Raw genomic sequence first — 27,381 nt, 5'->3', positions numbered from 1 at the left:
ATCCAGTATTAACATCAACAACAATGTCAGCCTCGAAATCCTGACTAACCGGACTGAGTAAGCAATTGAGAAATAAAGTCCTCTCTCGACCAACAAAAACTAAACTTTATAAGTCACTCATTATTCCCGTCCTGTTATATGGTGCAGTGACATGGACGATGACAACATCTGATGAGTCGATGTTACGAGTTTTCGAGAGAAAAGGTGCTGCGAAAGATTTATGGTCCTTTGCGCGTTGGCCACGGCGAATATCGCATTCGATGGAACGATGAGCTGTATGAGATATACGACGACATTGACATTACAAAAGTCATGTCGTCCGAATGAACGAAAACACTCGAGCTCTGAAAGTATTCGACACAGTAACCGGCGTGGGAAGCAGAAGAAGAAGACCAGCACTCCGTCGGAAAGACCTTCAATCCTTTGGAAAATCCAGGTGGAGAAGGACCTGACTTCGCTTGGATTCTCCAATTGGCAGCACATTGCGAAAAGAAGAAACGACTGGCGCGCTGTTGTTAATTCGGCTATAACCGCGTAAGCGGTGTCTAAGCCAGTAAAGAAGAAGTAGATTTATAATATTTGCGAAGTGGAAAATAAGTATAGGAATAAAGAAATATGAATTGTAGTAGTAGTCTTTACATTTACAGTTGTTGCAAGAGATTCTTTGTTTCAATATAAACAATTTTTGTAATTTTAACGACGTTTATATTTTATTTGAATATACAGTTCTATAAATAAATAATAATTTAACTCATAATTTAAACTTAAGTCACTGCAGCAATGCTTATTTAAAATATTTTAATTAATTATTTTCAATTGCTTTTCATTTTTTTCTTTTCGCTAATGGCCAGAATGGCGTGTATAACTAATGATGTTCATTATATATATAATATGTAAGTATATATACATACATTATCTATGTGCACCACCGTACTCTTACTAACCTTGCCTCATAGGAAAATAAAGTCTTTCATATTTGAACGCTGGCCTTAATAAGTTCAATAACTGTGAAAATTATGCGCACACAACTATTATATTTTCGTCAGATATTACTAATATTATTATTTTAATGTCTCTTCTTTTTTTCAATAAGCAATGCAATTACTGAAATGATAAAAATTTATCACAAGTGATAGATAGTTATTTTTTAAGTGTGCAACACATATGCATACATATATGGCACACACTTTCGAACTTACATAGATATGCAATGTATGCATGTATGTACTTTTAAGCATGTGGCACACATACTAACATAGGTTAGCACCATTTTAATGCCATTCTTTACCATTTTGCAGCGACTTTTCAACTTCTTTTGATCTGCTTCACTTATTTAATATACCTAATTGTTTGTTGTTATTTTATTTGAAATAGGCGCACATGCATATTCGTCAACCAAACTAGACAATATATAGTTTGGCGAGAATGCAAAAAAAAAAAAAAAATTAAATAAAAACAATATTTTATTTATGTACATCACAATGTTTGATTTAACTACAAACTAAAGTTTTTAAGTGCCGTATTGGTTTTGCTTTGCGGCAACGAATAGCGAAGAACTATTTTTAAGGAAGTGGAGCGAGACTAGAATTAATTTTAAATTAATAGTGTATGTGCATGTCGATGTTTAGCCGATAGTGATTTTGTAAGGAAAGAGTTGGTGGAGATTTTAATTTACAAATTATTAAGTAAAAAAACACTGCTTAAGGCATTTAGTGAAGTCATATGTGCCTACGTTAAACCAAAACAAGCTCGTTTGCCCGGCACTCAATAAAAAAAAAATTGACAAAATAAAATTTCTCTATGGTACATATGTGAAAACGCCAAATTTCAACATAAAAAGTATTTTTTAGGAAATAAATCGAAATTGTTTGCTTAGGCTTTACTAAACACAAATTATAAGTTATTTTTTAATAATACACGTTCACGTCACTTCCACATTGAATGATAAATATTTCAATTTTTGTCGTAGTTTAATTATTTTTAAGAAGCGTTATATTTATATAACAAATATTTAACGTTATAATGGAATTGTTTATTTGCATTTCGCAGTAATAAAAATGCAAAAGCACTTATTTGTAAAGGCAGCACAAAGCTATATTGGCCATGCATGTAGCTACTAAAAATTTATTGAATGTTACTGTTGAAAACACACACAATAAAGAACACTTATGTTGTGTATGTGTGTGTGTATTAAGTATGCATATTCATTGCCATTTTTTTAAATAATTTTTTTGCAAAGTATGACAAATTATTAATACATTAGCAGGCATTAAATAAATTGTTGTTTACACTAGTTTCAAAACTGTTGCCACAAAATGCGTATTTCAAAGTAAGCGTATATAGTTTGTGGATATAAAGTGAACTCATCGTGGCAGTATTAAATATTTATTTGTGTATTTATTTCTCCGCCATGTGAAAGTTAGTGTACATATGTATGTATATGCTTGAAAACTCAATATTCGATTTCAATAAATTAATATATAAACAATAATAAATCAATATAACATAAAAACAAATTTCTTAGGTTATGTGATAAAAATAAGATAAATGATAAATATGTATGCGTGCGGTACAAATCACAAATAGTTTGCAAATGCTTGAAATTATTTAAATAGGACTTGTACAAGTTTTTTCCAGTCCTCATTTGGTTACACAGTTGTGTTAGCTACGCCTTGTGAAGGGATAAACAACGTATAGCATACAAATTTGACATATTGTTTTTTGGAATACTTAATAGGAGGATTCTTATGCTCTTGCATGATTGCATGCAATCCTACACCAAATATCCAAGCGCACGCAGCTCATTGCAGAAACAGACATATCAGCGAAACATATCTGTGAATATGTAACATTTTAGCTGGCACAGCTACGCCTAATTGCACGTAAATTAAGATGGGTAGTATATTTATTTTGCGTGTTTCGTTGATATTGCCGTGGTTATAATGCAAGAGTTTTGAAAGAGAATCCCCTAATTGTGCTACATAACTAAGTGCACCAAAAAAAACAAAAAAAATGTTATTAGCCTACTCATAGGCATGTTTACAGCTGCACTGTCGTTGCAATCAATGGTTATTTATATCTTATTTACATCTTTGCAGCCTGCTTACAACACTACAAGCAATTTGGCTTCGATGTTTGCGTATTAATGCCATTTAAGTTTGCTAATAAAAAATAACACTGTCTTCATTGCAAATTTTCTTCGTTAGTTGTTCAACTTTTTTTCAACTATGCTCCGTCATCGTTTAGAACTCACTATTCGTTATCCGTTTATAACAATTGATCTTCGCTTCAAACACTATCAAACTAAATTATGTAGTAAATATTATTATATATTATTATCATACTTAAATAAGCACATTTAGTAAAATAAGTAGTATAAGTGCTCTACAGCCAGCCACCTTTACGTCCGAAGAGTAATGAACTCACAGTTCCGACAACTGTTTGTAAAACACCTTCTTGTTGTTCTCGCGGTTCGCGTTCTTTATTGTGCGCACCCTTCTTCGTCTTTGGCATATCTGTAGGGGCATTTGTCATATTGCTCTTGGCTGCCGCAGATGTTGAGGGTCCAGAAGACACTTTTCCTAGATCGGGACGAACACGTCCACTACCACCACCAGTAGCACTACCATTAATCGTACCTAAATCTGGTCGTTGACCAGCAATACCATTTTTCAGATTGCGACGCGACTTTTGTCGTTGTAATTGCTTTATACGGGACTCGGTTGTGCTTGTACCATTTGTAGGTGCCGCTGTTGTGACCGTTGCCGCAATCACATTTTGTGTGCTATTTATTACTGTATGCTGTTGTACATTTTTAACAGTTCTTTCGGTACTTATTACGCTTGATATCGATTCTGTTTCCACGCTTTCATCATCACTTCTTATGCTTGAGCTGGCTGTGGTGGGCGTAGTCAGTCCCTTATGTAACACGGTTTTTATTTGATCACGATCGAAGTGTATATCGTCCACTACGTTATTGGCGCAAGTGTGCAGATTCTTAAGACTAATTAATTGTGCCATTGGACTAGAGCTGCGACTCGCTATACCGCTAGCCAACTGGGACATAGTATTCGGTTGTGCAACTATAATATTTTCTAAACCAATACTTTCCACCTTCTCGACCAGTTTTAGCGAACGTAATGCACGTCTTTCCAAGCGTGATAGCATGATTTTTTGTTGTTTTTGAGCTTGATTACGATTCGGCCTCTCAATATCGCCAATTAGTTTGCGTCGAATCAAATCGGCACCAGTCGACAGTATGCCGAACAATGGTTCGGGCGATGCTGAGCGTGGTGGTGAACCCTCTGCAAGTTGGAAATGAAATAATGAAATTAAACTACGAGGTAAAATACATTCATACAACATGTCACGTGAATAGTTCTTTTTTGTAATATATCTTGTAGCGCAGACTTCTACAAATAATACGTTGTATTCTAACTTACCAGGACTATTGCAGGGCGTAACAGTTGGTGTGAAGTTCGGTCCAGCAGGTGTATTCAGCGCACTTGGCGTCACAGCCTTGATACCACGTTCGTTTAACATTGAAGCCAATCCGAGATTTACCGAAAACGTAGAGCAGGAATTTTTGCGCGAGAGTCCACCGTGTGGTGTGGGCGGGCAACTTGGTTGACGCGATGTCGATGCGGAGGCCATACGTGATGACAATTGTGATTGAGACAAGAATGACAAATCATTTAAACCGTCATCAGGATGCATTACCATACTCGTTGTATACGTAAATGTACATCCGGACGCTTCGAATTGCTTACCCGGTAAGTCATCGCTTACGTCTTCCTCCACATCGGACAAAGTATACACTTGCATGCCCAAATCGTCAAGGCCACGTCCACCGCGTATGGTGACACCGGGCCGTTCCTCAAGCAAGCCACTTAATGTAGGCGTTGCTAATCTGGACCAATGATGCAGTGTTTGTGAACCTTCTATAGGTTTCACAATTTGCAATTTTTCCGGTAGCCGCCATTGTTGCATTGATGCCGACATATTCGACGATGAAATACCTGACGAACCTGTCGACATAATACTATCTGGCGTGCGTACACCTAGTGGAAGTGTATTTGTGGTGGTTGGCTGCTCATCATATGAATATGTACCAACTGGAGCATAGGAGAGCATAGCACGTCGTGCCAATACTTCAGCTGGTGTGAGGCGTTTTAAAGCGGCTTCTAAGTCTTTAGCGCCTGGTGCACCAGGAACACCACTTGGTGCCGCTGGATAGCCGTCGTCCGATTGTGATGCCAGACTTTCGCATGACAAAGTCTTCAGACCCATTGTATTGTCATCGAAGGCGGCACCACGATACGGCATCGCCGACATCCGCGGCCCCACGCTACTGCTCATTGCCATTGCGCCCAGTTGGGTCATCGACGAATTACCACTATCCATATAATTGCCAGTTTTGCTGGCACATCGCACCGTTTCGAACACCCGCTTATATGGTGGTATTGCACCAACGCCTCCAAATCCATATGCGGACCCTGCGGCACCAGCACCACCACCATATATACCGGGCATTTGCGACATTAAACGGCCCATACGATCTGCACGTTGCGTATCACCCGAAATACCGGAATCAAGACTATTTTCAGAGTACATTGATGACTCCATTAATTCGCTTTGCAACGATTCGGGCTGCAGCAAACCAGAATTCGATATAAAAGAGCTACGCGCATGTGGCATTGTTTTCTTTCTCTGATTTCGCAATTGCTCCTGGGCCTCCTGCAGTAGAGCCAGTACTTCTTGATATCGTTGCTTGAATTCAAGTAATTCCACTGCTAATGAATTTTGGTTCTCCTTGGTTATATTTAAAAGTGTAATGTGTTCGTCATTGTCGTGCGTTAATTGATGCAACCTCATTTCAGCTTCCGATAATCTCGCCGTTAAACTGATTATCTGTTCATGCTGCAAACGATTCTCCTCTCGGAGGCGTTCCAACTCCAGATTCATGCTGTCGTAGCGTCCGTTCGCTTCGTTCAATTGCGACGTTATGTCTTCCATAAGTTGACGTTCCTGCGCCTCAACATCATCGGTTTCTGAGGCAAGCTGTAAGGCTTCAAGTTTTAAACTTTTATTTTCATCCTGCAAAGTAGCAATTTTCTTTTGTAGCAAATCCAAAGTAATGGATTTGGAAAAGGTGGGAGTATCTAAAAGATAGAAGCGAATAATATTGCATTTTGATAATGAAGAGTACAAAATAAAGACATAGAAACGTGAGTGTATAGCTGGATAATACCGTTACCACACAACCAAGGACTATCAAAACGGCAGAATTCTGCCGCTTCAACATCAACAACGGCGAACATAATTATATCAACATTGCATTTGCTTACCATTTTCACTCCCTTCGTCAGAGTCATTCGTCAAAACAGCGATAAGTTCATTTTTCTTGTGTAGTTCATGCACTAGTTGAGCGCGATCTTCATTCGAGGATTTCAAATCTGCTTCGAGTTCAGTTATCCTGCTTTCAAGTGCATTGTTTTGCGTTAAAAGTTCTTTGCCAATTTGTACTGTTAATTCTAAGTCCTTTTCTTTCTCTTCCAGCAAGCGGGTCACAGCTTCTATATCATCATATGCACGCGTCATTTGGCTTACACGGTTTCCACATAGAACTGAAACAAAAATAAATAATGATATTAGCAAAATTTTATGATCAATTCTAGTACTAAAGATTGATATGTATTAAAAAATATTAGTTCTGTACAAAATTGTGTATCTCAAATCCGTACAGATTAACAAATGTGTTTCATAATCCGGAAAAAAAAAATTTTCATAGCTATTAGATATTCCTTTTTACTTTGTTAATGGTTTTCAAAATGGTTTCCGTCGAGAATCTTAGCAATAATTACATGAATTGTAATTTTCTTTTTTCTATACGATTTTATTTTCTGCAATCGAAAACAAATTGGTAGAAGTCACAACAATAGATTACATCTTTTTTACGCGCCGACTAATTCACTTTTCTATTAAAACCAAATAACAAATGTTAATACCGAGTGACACATGTTCCTATGTATGTACATACATACAATTATTCATTAAGCTTAGAACAAAACCGGTATATTTTTCACAATAAATATTTTTTATTGTACTTTCGGCATTCAACCTTCACGAAATAAAAATCGAATCATTATGAAAATTTCACATATTAGAAAACCATAAAACCTAAGGCTTATTTGTATATAAAGTATACATTTTACTACCTTCGTAAAGTAATTGTTCGTTTTCAAGTAAAGATTGGTTATTAGATTGTATTTGAGAAAAGTTAAGATCAGCTAAAGTAGCATTTTCGACTGTATTAAATACTGCATTTGTAAAAGAGGATGAAGTACACAATATTTCATCCTCATACTCCAATTGCGCAGCATCCACGAAGTCTTCATTACAATTTTCAAACCATTGCAAATTCGTTTCACTGTCAATACTGGGGTTTGCGGCAACAGCATCAATATTTCTATTCACTATCACTACATTTTCTACTTCGCTCTCCAAAGAATTATATCGATTTTCCGGAGACCACGACGCGTTGCGTCGATGCAGACGGTCAATACGTTCAACGTAACCACTGGAAGCGGCATTCTCCATTGTTTTGCATGCCAAAGCAAATTGGAAATAAACTTAAATTTGCACGTATTCAAAAAAATTATTTATATTTCAAATAGGCATACACACACATCAATTTTAATTAATTTTATGTTTTTATTCGAGGGCAAGAAATTGCTAATTATATAACAGCTCAGCGATTGCTAATTTTCTTATGTTGGCATATAGTACGTATGGAAAATTTTAAATCAAGTAAATAATATTGAAAATCAAACAGTTGAAATGTCTGTTTTGCTTCAATACATTAACTTCAATCACAGAAATTTATCGCGACGTTCTTTTCTTATTTCACATAACTTTTGAAAACGAATTTAAACATTTCACATTCTGACGCATCATATTTTCCTAAACACAACACTTGACTAGATATTGGATTCGGTTGAGGGGTGTGCAAAATTACTGGAAAATACATGATTTTTGACAAAGTGGAGAGAATTTTAATTGTTTTCCACGCCTGCGCTATCTTGCAAAACCAAGGGATGTTAATTTTTTTTTTGTCTTAATATACAACATTTAAAATTCATTAGTACACAAGTAAACACATCATAAAACAAAAAACCCGTTTACCGAAAGTTATATCATATTAAACCTTTGTGATACTCACTTTATAACAAAACGAACGTCAAATGTTTCTATACATATATGTGCATGTATTCTGATATTTCTTAAATGCTAATCGCCTTTCTGAACTATGCTAATGCAAGTCGACTAAAAAAACCTGGCATCGGTCTCGTGACGCACTTTTCTTAAAGATACAGCTTCAGCAAATACAATCCGTTTACTCCGTTTAAAAAATATATTTTTCTATCGCATACGAAATTTTCGCTTTTCTTTTCACAAAATCACTATACAGATGAGTTAATAAATTTATAATTCTAAGCTGAAATTGAGCTCACTATTATTTTACCAAACACAACTTCCTATTCGCAAATATTCATCGCTTTATTAATAGAGAATGAATATTGGAACAAATGTCAAAAATCAATTGGCAACAGTGTTGTAGAATGCCAAATACATGAAAATTAAACTGTAAACATTGAATACAATACACAAACCAAATATTGACACAATTCATTTGCAGTACAACCCAACAAGTCACGACTACCGAACTACAATACATTAAAAGAATTTGCGTGAACCCTTAATGCTTTGCGTAAGAAAGGGATGAATGATCACAGCTATATAAGAGATTCGGTTAGATTTATCAGTTTGGCCTTAACAAACTGAAAAAAAATGTCTGGCCTGCTCATAAAGTGTACTATACATTCAACTTCAGTAATTATTTACCAAAGTTATTATTATACTATATTGTATACGTTAATCGAATATTTATATTTTTATTATCAAACAAATAGCTTCAAAATAAAAACTTATGTAAGTGTATTATATTTGATAATTTCTTCCTCCAATGTTTCCAATATTTTAGACATGCCTGGTTTTCTCAAGTTAATCAAACTTTTCGTTATCAATTTTTAATATTAATATATGGGAAAATTTACCGGTATAATTTCAAAGCAATATTTTCACACTTTTCAACACTGCAGAACACTTTAAGAAATACGTTCCAAATGGAATGGTTACCAGATGTACATAATGAAAAGTAAAATATTTGTAAATATTTGCAGCTTTAATTGTAAACCATATTCGAACGAATTTTCTATAGTATAAGTTGAGTGATTTGATATTTCAATGTTTAAACAAATTTTTAAATTATCTCTGATATTACTAAGTTTTAATTTGATTGCAATGTGCATGTAAGGCTACATGCAATTTTTATAGCCAGAACAGGGTATAAATTTATTCCTAAATGATTAGCACGATGAGCTGAATCGATTGACCCATGCCCGTCTGTCAGTGTATACACAAACTAGTCTCTCAGTTTTTGAGATATCAAATTTGTCGGAATCGAAGATATCGGACTACTACGGCATATAACTGTTATACAGAACTTAACGACCAAATACATGTTGTATGGAAATTTTTTTATTTGTCGAAATATCTTCACGAGCTGCAAACTGATCTATCAAAATCCAGTCTTTGCATGGACAACTTTTTTATTTGACGAGATATCTTCACGAGACGTTCGGCATAGACTATTGTCAAAGGTAAAAGTACAATCGTAGAAATTGTTTACATTCGGCCACTATAGTATATTATATGTATTTAAGTTAATACATACTGACCTATAAAAATTAAAAATCAGGAAAAAGATATTTTGGTTGGGATTTATAAAAGCATCCCCTGGTTTCGTTTTAAAACTTGTGATAAACCTACGCATATCGTATGTATATATCGTCAATATTTTTATTATCAGTGGAATGATCGGCTCTAAAGCTTACTTCTTAAAGCTTTATATCACCTTTCACCGCGTAAAGTAATATGAAAACACATACAACTGCAATTCCTACTGTTTTATTTTCAATTGACACTTATAAATGTCTATTTGAAAAAAATATATATTTATAAATAAATGGCTACGTGTGCATTTGCACGACCACTCGATAAAGTGTGCCTTTTATTGAAAAATACTTATCTCTGATTTTACCTATAAAGATTAGTTGCAGTAGAGTTTACAAATAACCATCGACAAATTTAGAACGGAAACCGCTATAATACTTTAAATGACAAATACGCAGTAAACTTGACTTCCCTTAAATAAATAAAACTTATATTTTTTGCAACATGATTCGGGACTATACAAATTGTAAATTCGTTATGATGCATACCTTGTTCTGAGCATAACGTCCTTATAACTCTTAGACAGTTCTTTCCGTCACAATTCTTAGCAGCATGATATCTTAAATCCTCTTCACCTTTTGAACAATTTCCCCGATAATCTTTCTCATCTTCTTTATGTTGACCTTTAGACACAAAATCGCATAAAAGGGCTACAAATCGCGGGGAAATATTGTAACTTGTCTTGTTTGTAACTAGCGTACGTACACGTCGCATTGCTTCTAATTCAAGCTCTAAATGTGTAGGTGGTTCTTCGGATTCACGGATTGAAGGTAATGAACAGCTACCGCTGTTTAAAAAGGACGTATCCACATTAAAGGACTGCATAACGCTAACAGCCTTTTTTGCATTGCACTCTAATTGGGTTTGTAGCAATTTAAAGGTGTTTTCAAAACATTTACTTGTTTGTGATGGCTTTGTTGTTATCAATAGCGATTTTTCCGACTTTTGTTCAGATATTGATGAAATGGGTGATGACTGTGCTGATGATGTCGATGTAGTGGAATTAAGAAGACCTCCTTTAAAATCTGAGCTCACATCAATGGAGGAAAAATCCAAAGGAGAAATTTTTGGTGGTGTACATTCAGTAAATGCAATACTCCCATTGTCCTCGGTACCATCAGCATTGCACTTTCGGCGTTTCGAACAAATATCAGAGTCACCATATTTAAAGTCGGTTGGAGCAATTATATTGCTTTGTGGCACACTTATATTTTCATTAGACATATTTTTTTAAATATATGTGTTCATAATAGTTGGAAGTACGATTTTAACACTACCGGGCGTTCTTATTACCACAGATTTAATTTCTTCTTTTTTTTGGCACAATCAGATTTTTTTTAATTTCATCGTGAATACCTAGTCTTATCTTATAACGATGGCCACATAACTTTAACCACAATTATCGACGCAAAAAAAATTAAGTTATAAAATTATGGATACATCAACGATACCTGTTAAATATAACGCAAGCAATTATACATATAGTATACTTCTGAGTAGAGTAAAATCTCTATTAAACTGGCATCTTCATTAACTATGTACATTTTGATGCTTATTAAAGACAGTGTAATAAGCGGACATCTCTATTAAACGGACAGAAAAACTGGCCGCCAGTGTCCGCTTATGGGAGATTTCACGGTATTATAGCGAGTTTGTCATATGCCATATGCCGTAATAAAACGTACACAATATTAAATCCGCTAACTAGACCGTCATTTGCAGATTGTCACTGTATTTTTTATTTATTATTTATGTTTTTTATCCCTAGCGTAGTATTTTATGAATAACGCATAGGGTGTTTGTCATACGGTAACTTTTTCTTTGCATCCATACATCTGACAGTCATATGGTATAGTTTATTTACTTATCATGACGTAATGATTATCTTTGCACTGACTTTTTCTTGGCATATGACAGCAACGGAAATTTGCTTTACAGTTTTATGGCTAAATGGAACAATATACGAAAACACTTAAGTATGTACTATATTTGTACATACATAGTTCTACAAGTTCAATGAAAATGTGCGAAGAAATTCTTCAACTGTGCGAAACGGCCAAATTAATTGGAATACAAAAATCTTGTTATCACAACAATTAGTTTAAAACCCCTTCAATTATCTATCCAATTTAGATAAAAAAAAATATAAATAGCTATATATCAGGTTTAGTTTCTTATCATTTGCAAAAAGAAAAAAACGAGTACATCAATGTCACTCATATACCACATACAAATACAATTATGAATAATGCTACGTTGGAATGGTTTTATGTAACTTTAAAGAATACATATAAAAAAAATGCGTGCATTAATAATTATGTTCCAATTTCTTTTTAAACACGAAAATCTAGCAAATATGCATATTAATCACTGATGTATTAAGTAAAGTCGCTTGACCAATAACCAAACTGTATTGCATTTATTGGTTAAGTTTTACATGGCGAAAATGTTTGCTTTTTCTGGAGTTCCACCTTGTCTTTGAACTAGCCCTGCCAATAAGCACCATATATAACAATTAGTAATTGGTCAGTGTTAGGTTTTGTCATATGTTGAAGGTTATTTTCACGTGCTACACATCAATATTGTTATTTAACACATTTATAACATTTTTCATTGGAATCTTTTACACTTAAGCCAGTTGGCATTTATTTTTCATAATTTCGTTTACTTTAAGAACAACCGTAAGACATTCCAACGCACTAAATACACGGTGATAGTAATTGTCTACGCTCACAAATGAACACTGAGTGGACAGTGGAATGAAACAAATTGCCGCAACGAAATTTCTTCAACACATTCCAATTTCAAACAAAACTAAACCAACTCAGCAGAAAACACGGCGAGTAAGTAGCGTACAGGGCTGTATTTTAATTGTTATTAACCGGCGTTCATTGTATAATTTTTTAAAAAGCGTATGGTATTAAAATTTCATTTGCAAAAGCCAATAACAAATGGTGATAAAAAATCCAATTAATAACAATAGTTGACACTTATCTTGTCGAACATACAATCCACTAGACGTATGCATGCACTGCTATATCAACATTTACAGTGAGGGTAACAAATAAAAAGAAGGTATATATTTTATTAGAATAAGGAGTGACGGTTAAACCTCTTATGTGCAACTTCACTTGCTAGCAACGGTTTTGTTGAAGAGAATATTAGTCACATACATTTTAGTTACTATTAAAAATTTACTTTTTATTTGCCTAAGTAATACGATAGTTTTTATAACTCTTTTAATCTCTTGCAATATTGCTATGTTCAAAAAAAAGGTTAAATTAGTGCAACATTTTAAAATCTTACAGTTGCACGAACATGTTTGAAATATTTAATTTTTAAATTGCAACTGAAATTGTTTCTTTCTCGTAAAAAATATTAATGGAAGGTTTAACAGCGATGCTTGATTTTTACACATTGAAATTGGTGGCATCATAAACCTCCCAGTTTCAGGATTGATTTTCTTTAGAATATCGTAATGTTTTGCAAAACATTTTAGTTTATATTCTGAAAATCCAGCCCCAGGCAACCACTACTGTACTGTTACGTTACCTCATGCACGTTCTTTGAAATTTTTTGATATTTTCTTTTTAGATAAACGCATATCGTTACATAAACAAATAGGCATAAATGAATTAGAAAAGCTTCGAAAATTTAAGTATCAGTCATTCATATTTAAAAATAAGTATCACGTACACCTACATTTAAATATACTATATATGTATGAGTTTATATGTATTTAGATAAATAAATTAGGATGTGAATATTTATTTGGCAAGCAGTATGCCAACTATTACGATTGAAATATGAATTTCGAACAAGTAAAAACTTTTTAAAAAGAAATAACCTGAAATTGATTTTTTTTGAAATAAGGTACTTGTTTTATCTTAAATCTTATATAATATAATACAAAAGTATATGATTAAACTTTTGAGCATCGACCCGATCTACTACTTTTGCAATACATTATATTAATGGTATTTTTATTGCTTATTCATTGTTATTGCATATTGAGCCACTAATGGAAAATCGCCAAGATGTTAATATAAGTTTTTACAAAAATAATAAATAATTATAGAAGACGTAAATCACTTACTATTTCTACAATAAAAGTCGACTTGGAATAAAATATTATATGCAAGTTACGAATAATACGTGCGCTGTGTAACACATAAATCGGACTGTACGGAATATTAACCAAAAATCGTTGAAAATTCTCGGAATTATTTATAGTTATTGTTTAAATAAAAAAATATTCAAATTATTTGCAGGTGTAATCCGAAACCCAAAGGCATGTCATGTTTTGCAAATTGCTCTCAAATGAACTGCGAAACGAAAAGCGCGTTATATTTATAATTTTTTATTTAATTATTTTTCTTCTTTACTTCCATATATGCAATACTCCAAAAGAGCTAAAAATTCGGGTCAATGGCCAGTTGAGTAAAATACTGCTACAAAAACGAGTTTGATTCTTACGGAAGTTGTAACGGAGCGTAAATGAAGTACAAGTATTTATTAATATGATGAAAAAAACGGGAAACTGAAAAAATATCTGAAGTTGTGCGAAATGTTATTTTATACAAATTTACATTTTTAGGCAGCAGGGAATACGGTACATTCTTAACATTAGAGTATATAAAAAATATATTGCTAACGCGCCGTCAACTTATATGTATATGTAAGTATGATATTAAAAATTTTAGGTGTTCCTTAATTTATCTTATAAATAAAAATGAATCGGAATTTGTGTGTCGACATGTGTCAAAGGCGTTAATCAGACAAAATTGGGTTAACACCACAATCACCACCACGAGGATGATCATGGCTCTGATATCTATTTGATATATGTATGTATGTACATATTATATTTTCATTTTTAAATAAATATGTGAAAATTTTTTTAGTATCTGAAGGTAAAGTTATTATAATTGGGCATATGTATGTACATATATACATACATATGTACATATTTTGAAATCATAACAAAATGGTTAATATTGATTGACTGTTTTGTTCAATATTTACAAAGATTATTTGAAGGATCAGTACATTGCTTGCGGAAAATTTGTTATTAAGAAAACATTTTAAAAATACAACATTTAACGTATCTATCTATCAGTAAACAAAGCTATAGCAATATCAACTAATTTAAACCTATATAATGACCGAGCCTGTAGTTGCATTATAATCGATAATGCAGTTTATTAATATTTCAATGAGAATTTAATAATTGTTTTTTTTTATTGTATACAAACGAATCTAATGAATAAGTTAACTAAGATAAGATAGGAAATAAAATGATAGCACTATATACATAGTATAAGCAATTATGGGAATCAATGCGTTAAAAAAAATTATATGAGTTCAATTCTATTTGGGCAACACTAAAAAGAAATGAGAAATATGTATAAGGGTATAGCCTGCGGACAATGGAAAATATTTTAAACTATTCTCTGAATCTCACATTTCAAAAATAAATAATATAAATAAAATTAATTATAATTTTAACAGGAAAATTTTGCAAATTGTTATAGATTTTATCAGTGAAAAATATTAGATATTAGTACATTTTTGGTACCTAACATTTTATAATTTAACTTCATTTGTCATATCTAACGAAATTTTGTCAAAGGGTTTGTGAAATATTCAAACTATTTAATTATGTGTATGTATGTACATGTTTTCGTGCTATTGCTTCTAAATTGAAGACAATTACAATTATAACGAGAGAAATCCGGTCCACCCCACTGGGCCTTGCGAGAACAACAACCTGGCCGAATGCTACGTACACCCGTAAATGCAGTAAATCACAATTAAAGAATTCTTGCTTCTTTAAAAAATTAATAAAAATTAGTATTTTTGTAAGTTTTTAATAGATATGAAGAAATTAATATGATTGAAAATAATTGTAGTGATTATTCCCACCCCACTGGGCCTTGCGAGAACAACAACCTGGCCGAATGCTACGTACACCCGTAAATGCAGTAAATCACAATTAAAGAATTTTTGCTTCTTTAAAAAATTATTAAAAATTAGTATATTTTCTAAGTTTTTAATAGATATGAAGAAATTAATATGATTGAAAATAATTGTAGTGATTATACAAATCAGAGCGATGTTGCATGAAACACATAGACTGCAACAAGTGAAAGGCAGCATCTGACAAAAAGTAACTGTTCTTATGGGAACAGTTATTTAGACGACAGCACGACTTCACGGAAGCAGGCTTGCAGTGGTCGCTGTCGCTAAATTAAAACTATTTCTAATTTTGCTCCAAATATGTAAACTAAAAGTCTAAGGCCCCCCCTTAGGGCGCCCGTAGAGTGGACACTCAAAGCCGAGCTGAGCGAATTTTCCCGTTTACGCAACACGCGAACTTACGCCGGGCTTGGCTTTAAGCCACTCTGTCTAACGTTGTTTTACAGAAGCATAAAATAGCATTTACTTATTTTTTCAGAAAAATTCACTTTGAACAAAATATTGAAATTTCATTTAAGTGAACACTTTTAGTACGGCAACAATGAAGTTGTGTACATCAGCTGTTTGATATGTCAAAATGTTCAAGAAGCTGGCTTTAAGATGCCATTTGGAGACAGTAAAATTTCGCTGTCGTGCAGTTGTGTTCGGGGTTAAAATAAGAATTTTGACTTTAAAAATGTGGTAATAACTTATTGATTAGCCTAAAAATATGCAACATTATCAAAAAATGTTTTTCAAATGCATATAACAAGTTGGCATCTTTTAGGCGCTTTTTAATTTCAAGCTATTGTTTAGTTCTCTTTTCAGTGGTGACTCAAAATATCGAGCGCAAGAATGGATGGAAAAGAGAGAATCATCAGGTAATTCCAATAAAATATAAATAATATATTAAATAAGTTTACAGTTTCAGTAAAGCTAGATTTGATAAGCCATATCTACACTTTTTGCCAAAATATGGAAATTACTTTTGTTAAAGAATTTTTTGAAACCAGAGGTGCATTGGACAAATCTTTGCTTTTTCATATGTTTTTGTTAGAGTTTGATATTTAAACGATATTCAATTTTATATACATATTTTGATTGAAAAAGTTAACCGTAGAAAAAAATATTAAAACCAAAACATATGAATATATATGTATACCAATACATACATACTTATATACATAAATACATAATTAATTATAAAATATACTTACGAAAATAGTTTAGCGTCTCACGTGTTTGCTCTTTGGTTAAACCTAAACCTTCGGTAGGTATTTCTAATGCCGGTGCAGGGACAAACCAATCCTGATTGGAATACCCAGAAAAGTCGGTTAAGAAATCCGACCTCACTTTATATTTAGGAATTTGTTCCTCCAAGAGGGAAAATATCTCGACCTCTGGTATATTTTCGCTACTACATAGATCTGAAATAAATAATGTTATTTTTATATTTTGATATACTAACATTCATATGCATATAATGTATGTATGCATACATTTAAAAAGTTTTAAAGGACCAAAATGGTAATTAACTATTGGTAACTTAGTGGTATCTTGGGGAAGCAGTGAAAATATTTTACTTCCTTTATAAAATATTGCTGCATACATCCATTGTGAATATACATATGTACATACACGTGAAATTTTGTGTTTTATACCTGTACAGCAGCCAGCATCGACCATTTGCACTGCAGCTTTGACATTCTGTTGTTGTTGTGTAAGGCGCTTCGTTGCTAGTTTGGGTAAATGTTTATTAAGAGTAGCTTGTGCGGATGGACTTAGCGGAGCGGAGGACCTCATAGGCGTTGAAAGCATAAAAATGCTTGATTCCTAGAAAAGTAAACACATATTTTTATTATATGTACATACATATATCATTTTTAACGAAAGAAATAGTTTTGGTTAACAGATGGCTGCTAACCAGACATTTAGAAAATGGCATTTAAAAATTTAAACATTTCCAAATAAAAAAAAAACAAATTGATTATTTTTTTGAATCAAATAAATAAAATTCTTAAACGAGCCCATTTTGTTTTTCGTCAACCCATTCTACTTTGTAATTTTTCCTTATTTACATATTTCAATCAACATAAACAAAATACATAGTATGTCTTGCAATAAAGTACTTATTACACAAACATACATATGTACATACATATGTATATCTCTACCATAGTATTGTTTATATTTGCTAAAGTGTATAGGATGCTATGTTATCATATCTTGTAGCTTAGTTAGCCGCCTATACTCCTAAAATGTCATTATGCATATAAAAAATTAATTCTTGAATTAAATGCTTATATTGATTATCTACACCTTTCAATAAACAAATTGATTAGATTAATAAAGTCTATAGATTCAATGATATAAAAGTATAAAAGCTATTGTCTATACTTAAGTACATGCATACATACATATGTATGTGCACCAACACATTTGCATAAACATGTTTATATAAAAAACCGCCAAACGGTAAAATTATATATGTACTACATACTAAGTGCCTGAAGTTAAGGCAGTGGAAAAAGGTGCTAATCACAAAATAAATTTTTCATTAACTCCTTACTCGTCTTGTCACTCTGAGAAGTGTGTTTTCGGTGGCACAACAAAAGACATATGACAAATTTTACTGGCTTAGCTACTAATATATTTGCCATTATTAAGTTCAAAATCACACTTTGCTGCTAGGTAATTCTTCGTTGGAAAAGAGAGATAAGTAAGTTGCCTACGTGCAAATTTGGTGATACCCCAGCTGCTCCATCAAACAATGACGTTTGCGCGTACCTATTGATCATGAACTGACTACGTTTGTTTGTAGCTGTACTCATACCTATACATTCATAATTTAATGTTTTACTGCAACAAACTCGCACAAAATAACCAAAAATTGTGAAAATGAAGTTTACCTTACTAAGTACAGATATGTATATTAAAATAGCAGCGTAAGTATGGACCTTAGTAATATTTCACACAAATGATGTATATTCGAAATATTTTAGGATTACAAATTGTTGCCGCGCAATATTTGTATACATATAAGGTAAGCGGATCTATAGACGCCGTATATTCATAATTTTTATCGTTCTGTAATTTTAGAAGCATTTCACAAAATAATCTGGGAAATATTTGCTTTGCTCCAAACCCCTCAATATTTATATCTACCAGAAATATTTAGTTTAGTATGAAAACCAATTATTTCACCTATGTCATTTAGAATTACTATTTTTGATAAGTAACAACGCAGAGCTTAAGTAAATAAGATAGAAAGGCTATATAATATATTACTCATATGTTATCATGCTTTCGATACGTTTATCGTTTCAATTCATTTCATTGTATTATATTTTAAGTGATTGGTGGCTTGTGACTATAAAGCCAGGCCATTGAGGATCTAAATTGCATAATAGGACTGAGCATTTGTTTAAATATAATAACTAGTTTCTACATTTATACCTACAGAATGCACGTGTGAATACAAACGTTTCATTAAAATCATAACATTTTCAAACAAATGCAAAACGTTTACTTTTTTAAATTTATTTCTACGACGATCATGCAGTCATCTATAAACTGTCACTTGCAATTTTTTTCAACAAATTAAAACTTTTAAAAGTTTTTAACCAAATTTTTGTGCCAAACTAATGTTTGTGACGTTCTGAAGTATTTAATGAAAACACCAATATAGAATTCAAAGCAGAGCAAAAAAAGGATCCACAGTTCTTATATAAGATAATACGTATGAAAACAACCATCACTATATTATTTAAAACTTTGGACAAGCACAAAACAATATTTGCGTGAAAATCACACTTGTGTGTAGGCGTTTGTGTCACCGAACGATTACAAAATCATTTCCTCACACCCAAAAATACGACAAAATAATTTTCTTACTCAATTTAAATGCAAATTTATTACCATTGTTTTTCTATAATCCAAAGAAAAATGTCTAGTGAAACTTCTTATCCTTGTTTAGATTGCCAAATTGTAAAAACTATTTATTGGAGTATTAAGTTAGAGGTTCATTAGAAAAATCGAATTTTCCGCTTTTCATTACGAATGACCGTCTTTTATTATTGTTGCAATTGCTTTATTCGTTTCTACTTGTACGAGGTTCGCGTTTTTCACTAAGCACACTGGATTCGATTACGCACACATTATTTTCATTTCTATTTCTCCATTTTCACTTCGTCTTGCCGACACAAAACTTATTGCATAAAAGTGTAAACTTTTTAAAATAAAAATATGTTTTCTTAATTGTAATCTGCTTGCACTAAGAAAAACTATGTCAAATATTTTCGTTTAAAGATTGATGATTTAATTGTGCGAAACTAAAAAAAAGAATGCCCGCAAATGACACTGGACAACGAAAAATTACTGAGCTATGTTTAATTGCCACTGAAATAAGTTCTGTTCAGTGAGCTCTACTTCTAAGATGTGTTCGGACGGAATATAAATTGTGTTTGACAGTGACAATAGTAGTTTGACAAAAATTTGTTTTCTTTCGGAGAAAATGCATTTGAAGAAGGGTTACCAACTCTTTTATAAAGCAATATGTGAGATAAAAGGGCAGCTTTCTTTAATAAAAATATTTTAAAACCAAATTTTATATAAGCGATTTTTTTTAAGTAGAAAAATATACATTAAAATTGCAAACTTGTATTGAAAGTAAATTTTGAAAAGATGTCTAGGACACCCATTTGCAAATATTAGAACTTAGCGAACTGATTTCCAAGACTCATATCGATTGTACGTATGTTCATTCCAAAGTAACATAAAATAGCTGCGATTTTTTGGCGGTTCATTTGAATTTAATATTAAAAGAATCATTCATTTGTTAAAAGAGGTGGATCTGAGGCTTCATGTAAACGGGTTTTGTCAGATGAGTTAATTTGATGTTGTTGTTGTTGCAGCGCCAGAAGTTAATCCTGAAATATTTTCGAAGAGTGGTATCTGTGTTAGGCCCGACTATCGTGGGAACGGAGTTAATTTGATCAGTAGTAGTAGTTATAAACTTACAGTGTTTGATAATGACCATCAGCGCTAATGGCAAAGCTGATGAAAAATATTGATAATTAAAAATTTTATAACTTGTTTAGGAAAATATGGTAGTCAAGGTACACGCATATTTATATTAACATATACCCCTATTAGGGTTGCTCGGTTGAATTGAAATTGAAGCAATTCAACTTCAGATAAACCCAACTCTTTTCAACTATTTTGAGTCACAGTTTGATTGGTGATGCCAACATAAAAATAAAGATTTGGCAGCTGAAAATTTTTAAACGAAAAATCAAAACAACTTAATTTACTTATTGCTCACAAAAAGGTGAATAATTATTAATGACTGAAAAACAGAAAAACGCTTCAAAAATTCAAGTTTACTCAAAAAGTATATTACTGGGAATATTAGATTGTTTTAATGTGTCAAAATTCTACCTTCGCGCGCCTGGTTTTTATTTTTTTATGTATTTGTATATAATAAATAATGAATTTAGTTTGAAATTATAAAAAAATAGTTTTTACCTATTTTCCATTTTCTATTAATATTTTTCCTAAATGTTAGCAGTTAATATTTTTTGATACTTTAGTCAACCGCACAAACAGAATTGAAGAACGTAATATCAAAAAAAGTTGAAGTTTGACAAAATGTCAACAAAAAGTTTTTTTTGACGGTTTGTGTTCAAAATCATAAAACCGAATTTCAAAACTTCGACCAAAATGAAGTTGGGTTGAAACCCGTAAAGGGGCTATCATTTCGTTAAGTCTTAATTATTAAAATTTTACGAGTTTACTGCATATAGAAATCTATAAATTTTGTATCTCACCTTTTAAAGTTTTATAAAAATAAGTGATAACTCTTCATTCAATTAAAATAAATTGAATTAAACATCTTGTTTATTTATTGTAGTGTTCAAATATATGGTTATGTGTATTTTTACAGTATATTAAATTTCAAAGTTCTACTAAAATAGAAATTAGAAGAAAAATCAGAACGATTAGATTATTACTAGGCAGATGTTTAATAAAACCCCATGCAATTAATCTGCAAAGAACGTTGCTTCTATAAAAACGATGCAATCTGATAGTGGACCGAATATCTCTTCTAGCACTAGGAGAGCAGGAATGCATGGTATACATAATGTGAACATGCTCAAACGTCCGACCGAAATATAAGATTTGAAAGCCAATCAGCGTTACATGTACTTATGACTAAACATTTTTCGTTTTAACTTTATTCACCGGACTTTCGTTTCGAGGCTAACAAATTAACTGCTGTTATCGCATCTGGAAATAGAGAGTGGTAATTCAGCAATGGTACGTAGGCTGCGGTAATGACGCGACCAGCGAACCAACGTCCATGTAAAGCATTTACTGCCAGAACAGCGGTGGTTATGCTTGGACATTTTACATAGACATTTCCCGTTGGTGATGCTTTGTCAACAAAAATGTGTAGTACACCGCCATGCTTGGAACATTCATCAATGACATCGTCACGTATTTCACTATCCCATGCCGGATTCGTTTCTGTGCGGGGATCAAACATGTTGGATAGCATGAAGCATTGTGTAGCTATGGCCGGAGTTTGAGTCTGAGTCTGAATTGGTGCTGGTTGTGGCGCAGTGGCTAATAATGCGTTGGCTGCTGCTTGAGGTACTGCTAAACCAGCACCCTCTGCTAATTTAAACATCAATTGCAATCTACCAGTGGCACCCAGGTCTATGCCGCTTCGATCCATTTCATCAGTATCCAAAGAAGACGTGTTCATATCTAAACGTTCAGTCACATTTCCCACCTTCATTGGTCGCCCTGCCAATTCGAAGCCGTTTAGCTGTTCTAAAGCTTTTTTGGCATCATCCGCATTATGATACTGCAATAGTTAAAACAAACGGTTAGTTATAAATTTAAAATGTTTTTTTACAAAATTACATTTACAATTGTAGTATAATATATAAATTACCGTAATAAATCCGTATCCTTTGGAACGACCAGTCTCAGTATCCATAATTAATTGTATGGAGTCAATTTTCCCAAAAGGTTCAAAGATACCTTTAAGCATATCTTCAGTAATGTTAAAATGCAGCGATCCTACATATAATCGCATAGGTCCAGTGTGATTTTTAGGTGTGAACGTGGGTACAGCATTTGCAATACGATTTTTTTCAGCCTGTGTATGTTGTACAGAAATTGGAATGCCCAGTAGTCTTTGACCCGACAGCCCCAGTGCTAATGCAACTGATTCTGGGTCTTTGAATTCAATATATGCTATACCTTTGAATCGTTTCGTTTTGTTGCATGTTATTAAGCGAACATCTCGCACTTTTCCGACACTTGAGAAAAACTCTTCCAAGTCGCGGGCACGTATGCGTTGTGAAAGTTGCATACAAAATACAGTGCGCGCATCACGTTCCTCAGGACTGAGATCGGCACGCGGAGATCGATCACCCAGACCGTTGGGTGGCGTTCTGCCGCGACGGAACGGTCGTGGAGAGTTACTTCGCCGTTTGGTGCTGAAAATGTCAGAATTATTATTATAATTCTTAACAGTTGTATAGAACATATTAAATTTTATGTGTATGTACATAGAGTTGTACCTTCTTTCTCTCGAGTTTGAACCAAATCCTGGACGACCACCTTTATATTCACGAATCGGGCTTAGCTTTTTTTCTCTTGAGCGACGATCTCGTGTTGGGGAACGACTACGTCGTCGTTCGGAGCGTGGTCTACTACCACGTCTTTCTCTTGAACGACGATCACGTTCTCGTGATCGACTACTTCGACGTCTGTCCTTGGAACGACTACGTCGTTTCTCAGCATCACGGTCACGGTCACGTTCCCGGTCGCGATCACGATCTTGTGATCCATAACGGCGCTCACGTTCTCCATTTCGTTCACGATCACGTACGCGATCTTTGTCACGGGCGCGATCCCTATCCTTGGAATAACTACTTTCATCTCTATCACGTTGACGATCGCGATCCTTTGATTTGTGCGCTTTTCGATCATCTGTAGTACGTGGTGAACCCGAACGACTTCTAAAAAGTTTAATAAAATATATTAGAATATTGAAATACAACAATTTATTCCTACTAGTACTAACCTTGAATAATGTTTACGTCCATTCAAGTGTGATGACGATTTGCTTCCACCCTTGCTACTGCTACTCTCCTGATGCGCTCTGTATGGTGACTTTCTGCTGCTGGCATCGTGATCTCCTCCCCGACTGGGTACATTCTATTTTACATATATTTATAGGAGAAGGAAGTGTGGTAGGACGCAATTGACGTGCAAGTTGCGGTTTGCCGTCAATCGAATTTGGTTCGTTAAAAATTTGATGTTGAGCGAATGAGAGAAAGCAAATCAAAGGAATTAGTTAGATCTTTTTTTCTGTGAAAACATACAATTATTTTTTGTTTAATTTGCAGCAATGGGCTTAATTTGATGGCTAATTTCCCACCACTGAATCGTCCATTGCTTCAGTCATTTACATTTTGGTTTTTATGTATTATGATTTTTTATTTTCATTTATTATAAATATGTTTTTTTTTATTATTTAATCATTTGATGTAGCATCTTTCTATTGCAATATACACTCTTGTTTATTGGCTTGCTTCAGAATATTCAGTGGAACCTTCGCTCGGCAGCGAAATATCTCACAAACATATTCTCATGCAATTTGCTCAAGCATTCGATTTCGATTCGAAAAGTTGAAGTGGTATTTTATTGTCATATTTTTGGGGTGAAGTAGGTAGGTGGTAGATAATGTGAATTGGTTTTGCCCTTCAAAATCCTGTTTGTTTAAGACAAGTGCTGCCACACAGACGCAAATATGTACGAGATTATCTGAAATTTAGTTCACGTTCAGTTCATTTTATATTTTAAAACGTTTCAAATGTTTTGTTTTTAAGATATAATTATGTATGTATTTTAAGATTTAGCACAAAAAGAAAACTTAGTTTTTGCTTGACATACAAAATGCATCGATACAAAGTTTCTTAGTACAATATTATACTTTTTTAAGACGAAATATTTTTTTCTGGCGCATTCAAACTTACCAAATGGTCTCCGGCTTTAATCGTTAGAATGACCAAAACAATCACTAGCAACAAATTGAGCTTTTACGATTTCTGTAAAGACATTTCACCCTTGAGAATTATTTCATATTTTTTCGAGTTATGAATGTGTCTTTTTTATTTTTGTATCTTTTCAAATAGGATTATCCTGAGTGGTTGATGAGGAAACATATAGATGCGAGCAACCACATCATTTATTAATGTGCCAGCAAGAAAATTAAAAATTCAAAAAAAAAATACATACATACATATAGGTAGCACATATAACCCGCCCAAAATTTGTATGACTATCTGTGTAAATCTTCCTTTGATCAATATATAAATGCAAATTTACATTTAAAAAATTATGAAAATTATAATTAAATTAATATTTGATTTTGAAATCATCAAATATTTTCTCATTAAATGTTGTACACCACATAACGTGATTTTAAAACCTCAACATCTATAATTCATATACATAACAATTCAATAAAATGTTACCTATATGAAGGTTAAGTTGTTTAATAAAAACGACTTTCAGCATGAATTAAGTTATGCGAATAAACGATTAAATATTAAAATACATAAGCTAAAATGATATATGGTAAAATTTCTTAACAAGAATATCTATGGGTCTACCAGGTTGCTTCTTTAAGACCCAGCTGAGATGCAGAATTTTTAACAAACGAGACTTAACTTAAAAAAACTGAACGTAATATATGTGTGATTGGCAATAAAATTTTAGTGTTTTTGCGAAACGGAAATAAAATAGGGATTCTGTAAAAACAAATAAAAAAAATTGTTATATGTTATTTTAAACGCAAATCTTCGACTATGTAGAAAGATAGTCGCTTTTTATCTAAATATATGAAATGTCCTCATACCTAAGATTTATTTACTTGTTTTAAAGAAAAATTTATTGGAAATTACGCAAGTTACTATATGATATACGTTGTCAAGCCCACTTGATTTTTTACACCAAATAATAATTTATTTGTTTAATTTATCTAAAAATGGTTAACATAATTATGTTTAAACAGACTATTTACTTCTAGAAATATCCCTAATTTTTATATTATCAATTTTGTACCCAATTAATTCGCGATATCCAACTGCGAAAACCAAAATTAGACAAAAATTCAACTTGGTCAATGACTTCAAAATCCACTGTCTGAACTAAATGCTATACTCTCCCTTTCAAATCCACTTTTAATTGTTTAATACAATATAATTTATTTCATGCAGGGTCTTTGCATGCTTGACACTATAAACACGTTAAATATTTTTAATTAATCCTTATGGATATTTCTATATATATTTACAAATCGAATACCTTTAAGAACTAGTTTATCACAAATACTTGTAGTTGTGGCTTTTCACTTAATTTTTTTTTACAAGAAATTGATACACAACACGACGACTTCTTAAGTTTCTATGACCCAATGAGCGAAATATAAGCAATACGATGAAATTATAAGCATATTTTAAAATTTGTTAGAACGTAATTTCTTGGTTATTTGTAGGGTGTAAAGTCAGAATGCTGCTTCTTACTTTTTTCATCGTTCAAAATATAGAATAATTTTTACGAGAAAGTAAGTCTTTTAGTAATTTTCATACTATTTTTTGGAGCAGCATTGATACAAGAAGTGATAATTAGTCGGCTAGCGGTGCATGCACGACACATAATGATTATAAAAAATGTTGCCGTGATATATTCAGAAATTTAACATCAAATGTGCTATGATCAGAAAAAAGTTTCAGAAACATTTCTCATAGTTGACATTTTTAGTCAAAGCATATTCGTTTGACTATAGAAAAATACCTAAATCGGTATTCAAGCGTAACAAGTTTTAATATACAAGTGCTTGTTTTATTTTGCTTTCGTTTCAAGGCTGGCCGAGTGTTAATTCATGTGTACGCTTATATACTTCGAGAACACACAATGTTTTCTATAAATGCACAGCAAGGCAATTACCTTCATAGGGTGTTAGATAAAATGTTAGTGAACCTTTTTGATATTTTAGTAACCACTTTTTACCTTTCCGTTACTAATCATATTTTGTCAATTAAACGTAATAAAGTATGGACAACTAACGTCTTTTAAACTTACATTTTTAACGTATGGTGCTTCCAGCATAGCTTCGACATCAAAATCTTCGGCCATGTTGTCTGGTTAGATGTTTGACCCTTTCCTTCTATTGAAACCACGGATATTTCTTTATCTAAATTCCTATTTAGTAAGAAAGGGATTTTATACTTTGATAGTTTGCGCCTTTTTAAATAACACAGTATACTTGTTTGACGTTTTAAAACGTAAATAATTTTATACTTCACGCGAAGAAATGAAAAAGCATGGAAACTTCTATTTTTCTTATCGAAGTACGAAGGTATACGAAGAATACACGATGCGAAACGATTCGAGACTCGATTGCTATCGAGTAATTCATAAAATGCGTTAGCAAATATTGTAATGAAATGAATCTGAACATCAGAGGCACACGACAATTTATTT

General features: G+C 32.8%; 2 protein-coding genes and 2 long non-coding RNA genes across 11 annotated transcripts; 2 read left to right on the top strand and 2 right to left on the bottom strand.

The window, feature by feature from the left end:
* Positions 1-1,076: 1,076 nt before the first annotated feature.
* On the bottom strand, positions 1,077-20,205 carry LOC126754059 (trafficking kinesin-binding protein milt). 8 transcript variants are annotated; one of them, XM_050465934.1, is made up of 6 exons: positions 19,732-20,205; positions 17,475-17,646; positions 17,031-17,240; positions 6,348-6,626; positions 4,443-6,161; positions 1,077-4,304 (listed from the first exon to the last, which is right to left on the bottom strand). In XM_050465934.1, exons 1-6 carry the CDS (start codon positions 19,732-19,734, stop codon positions 3,385-3,387), a joined length of 3,303 nt encoding a protein of 1,100 aa, XP_050321891.1. In that variant the 5' UTR covers positions 19,735-20,205; the 3' UTR covers positions 1,077-3,384. The 8 variants fall into 8 exon arrangements, with proteins under 8 accessions (XP_050321891.1, XP_050321887.1, XP_050321890.1 ...); XM_050465930.1 differs by lacking the exons at positions 17,031-17,240; positions 17,475-17,646; positions 19,732-20,205 and adding exons at positions 10,344-11,306; positions 12,327-12,637; XM_050465933.1 differs by lacking the exons at positions 17,031-17,240; positions 17,475-17,646; positions 19,732-20,205 and adding exons at positions 10,344-11,306; positions 12,461-12,637.
* On the top strand, positions 8,568-8,951 carry LOC126754060 (uncharacterized). The gene is made up of 2 exons (XR_007666252.1): positions 8,568-8,646; positions 8,699-8,951. It is a non-coding gene; the product is annotated as an uncharacterized LOC126754060 (long non-coding RNA).
* Positions 18,411-19,079, top strand: LOC126754061 (uncharacterized). The gene is made up of 3 exons (XR_007666253.1): positions 18,411-18,758; positions 18,816-18,856; positions 18,913-19,079. It is a non-coding gene; the product is annotated as an uncharacterized LOC126754061 (long non-coding RNA).
* Positions 20,206-21,683: 1,478 nt separating the features above from the next.
* Positions 21,684-27,279, bottom strand: LOC126752229 (RNA-binding protein 39). The gene is made up of 6 exons (XM_050462885.1): positions 27,164-27,279; positions 26,980-27,099; positions 23,915-24,048; positions 23,409-23,849; positions 22,775-23,324; positions 21,684-22,684 (listed from the first exon to the last, which is right to left on the bottom strand). Exons 2-6 carry the CDS (start codon positions 27,031-27,033, stop codon positions 22,049-22,051), a joined length of 1,815 nt encoding a protein of 604 aa, XP_050318842.1. The 5' UTR covers positions 27,034-27,099; positions 27,164-27,279; the 3' UTR covers positions 21,684-22,048.
* Between the last annotated feature and the right edge of the window lie 102 nt (positions 27,280-27,381).

Source organism: Bactrocera neohumeralis, chromosome 3, assembly GCF_024586455.1.
Source record: "Bactrocera neohumeralis isolate Rockhampton chromosome 3, APGP_CSIRO_Bneo_wtdbg2-racon-allhic-juicebox.fasta_v2, whole genome shotgun sequence".
NCBI classification, from domain to species: domain Eukaryota; kingdom Metazoa; phylum Arthropoda; class Insecta; order Diptera; family Tephritidae; genus Bactrocera; species Bactrocera neohumeralis.
This window is presented reverse-complemented; position numbering and strand designations above follow the sequence as displayed.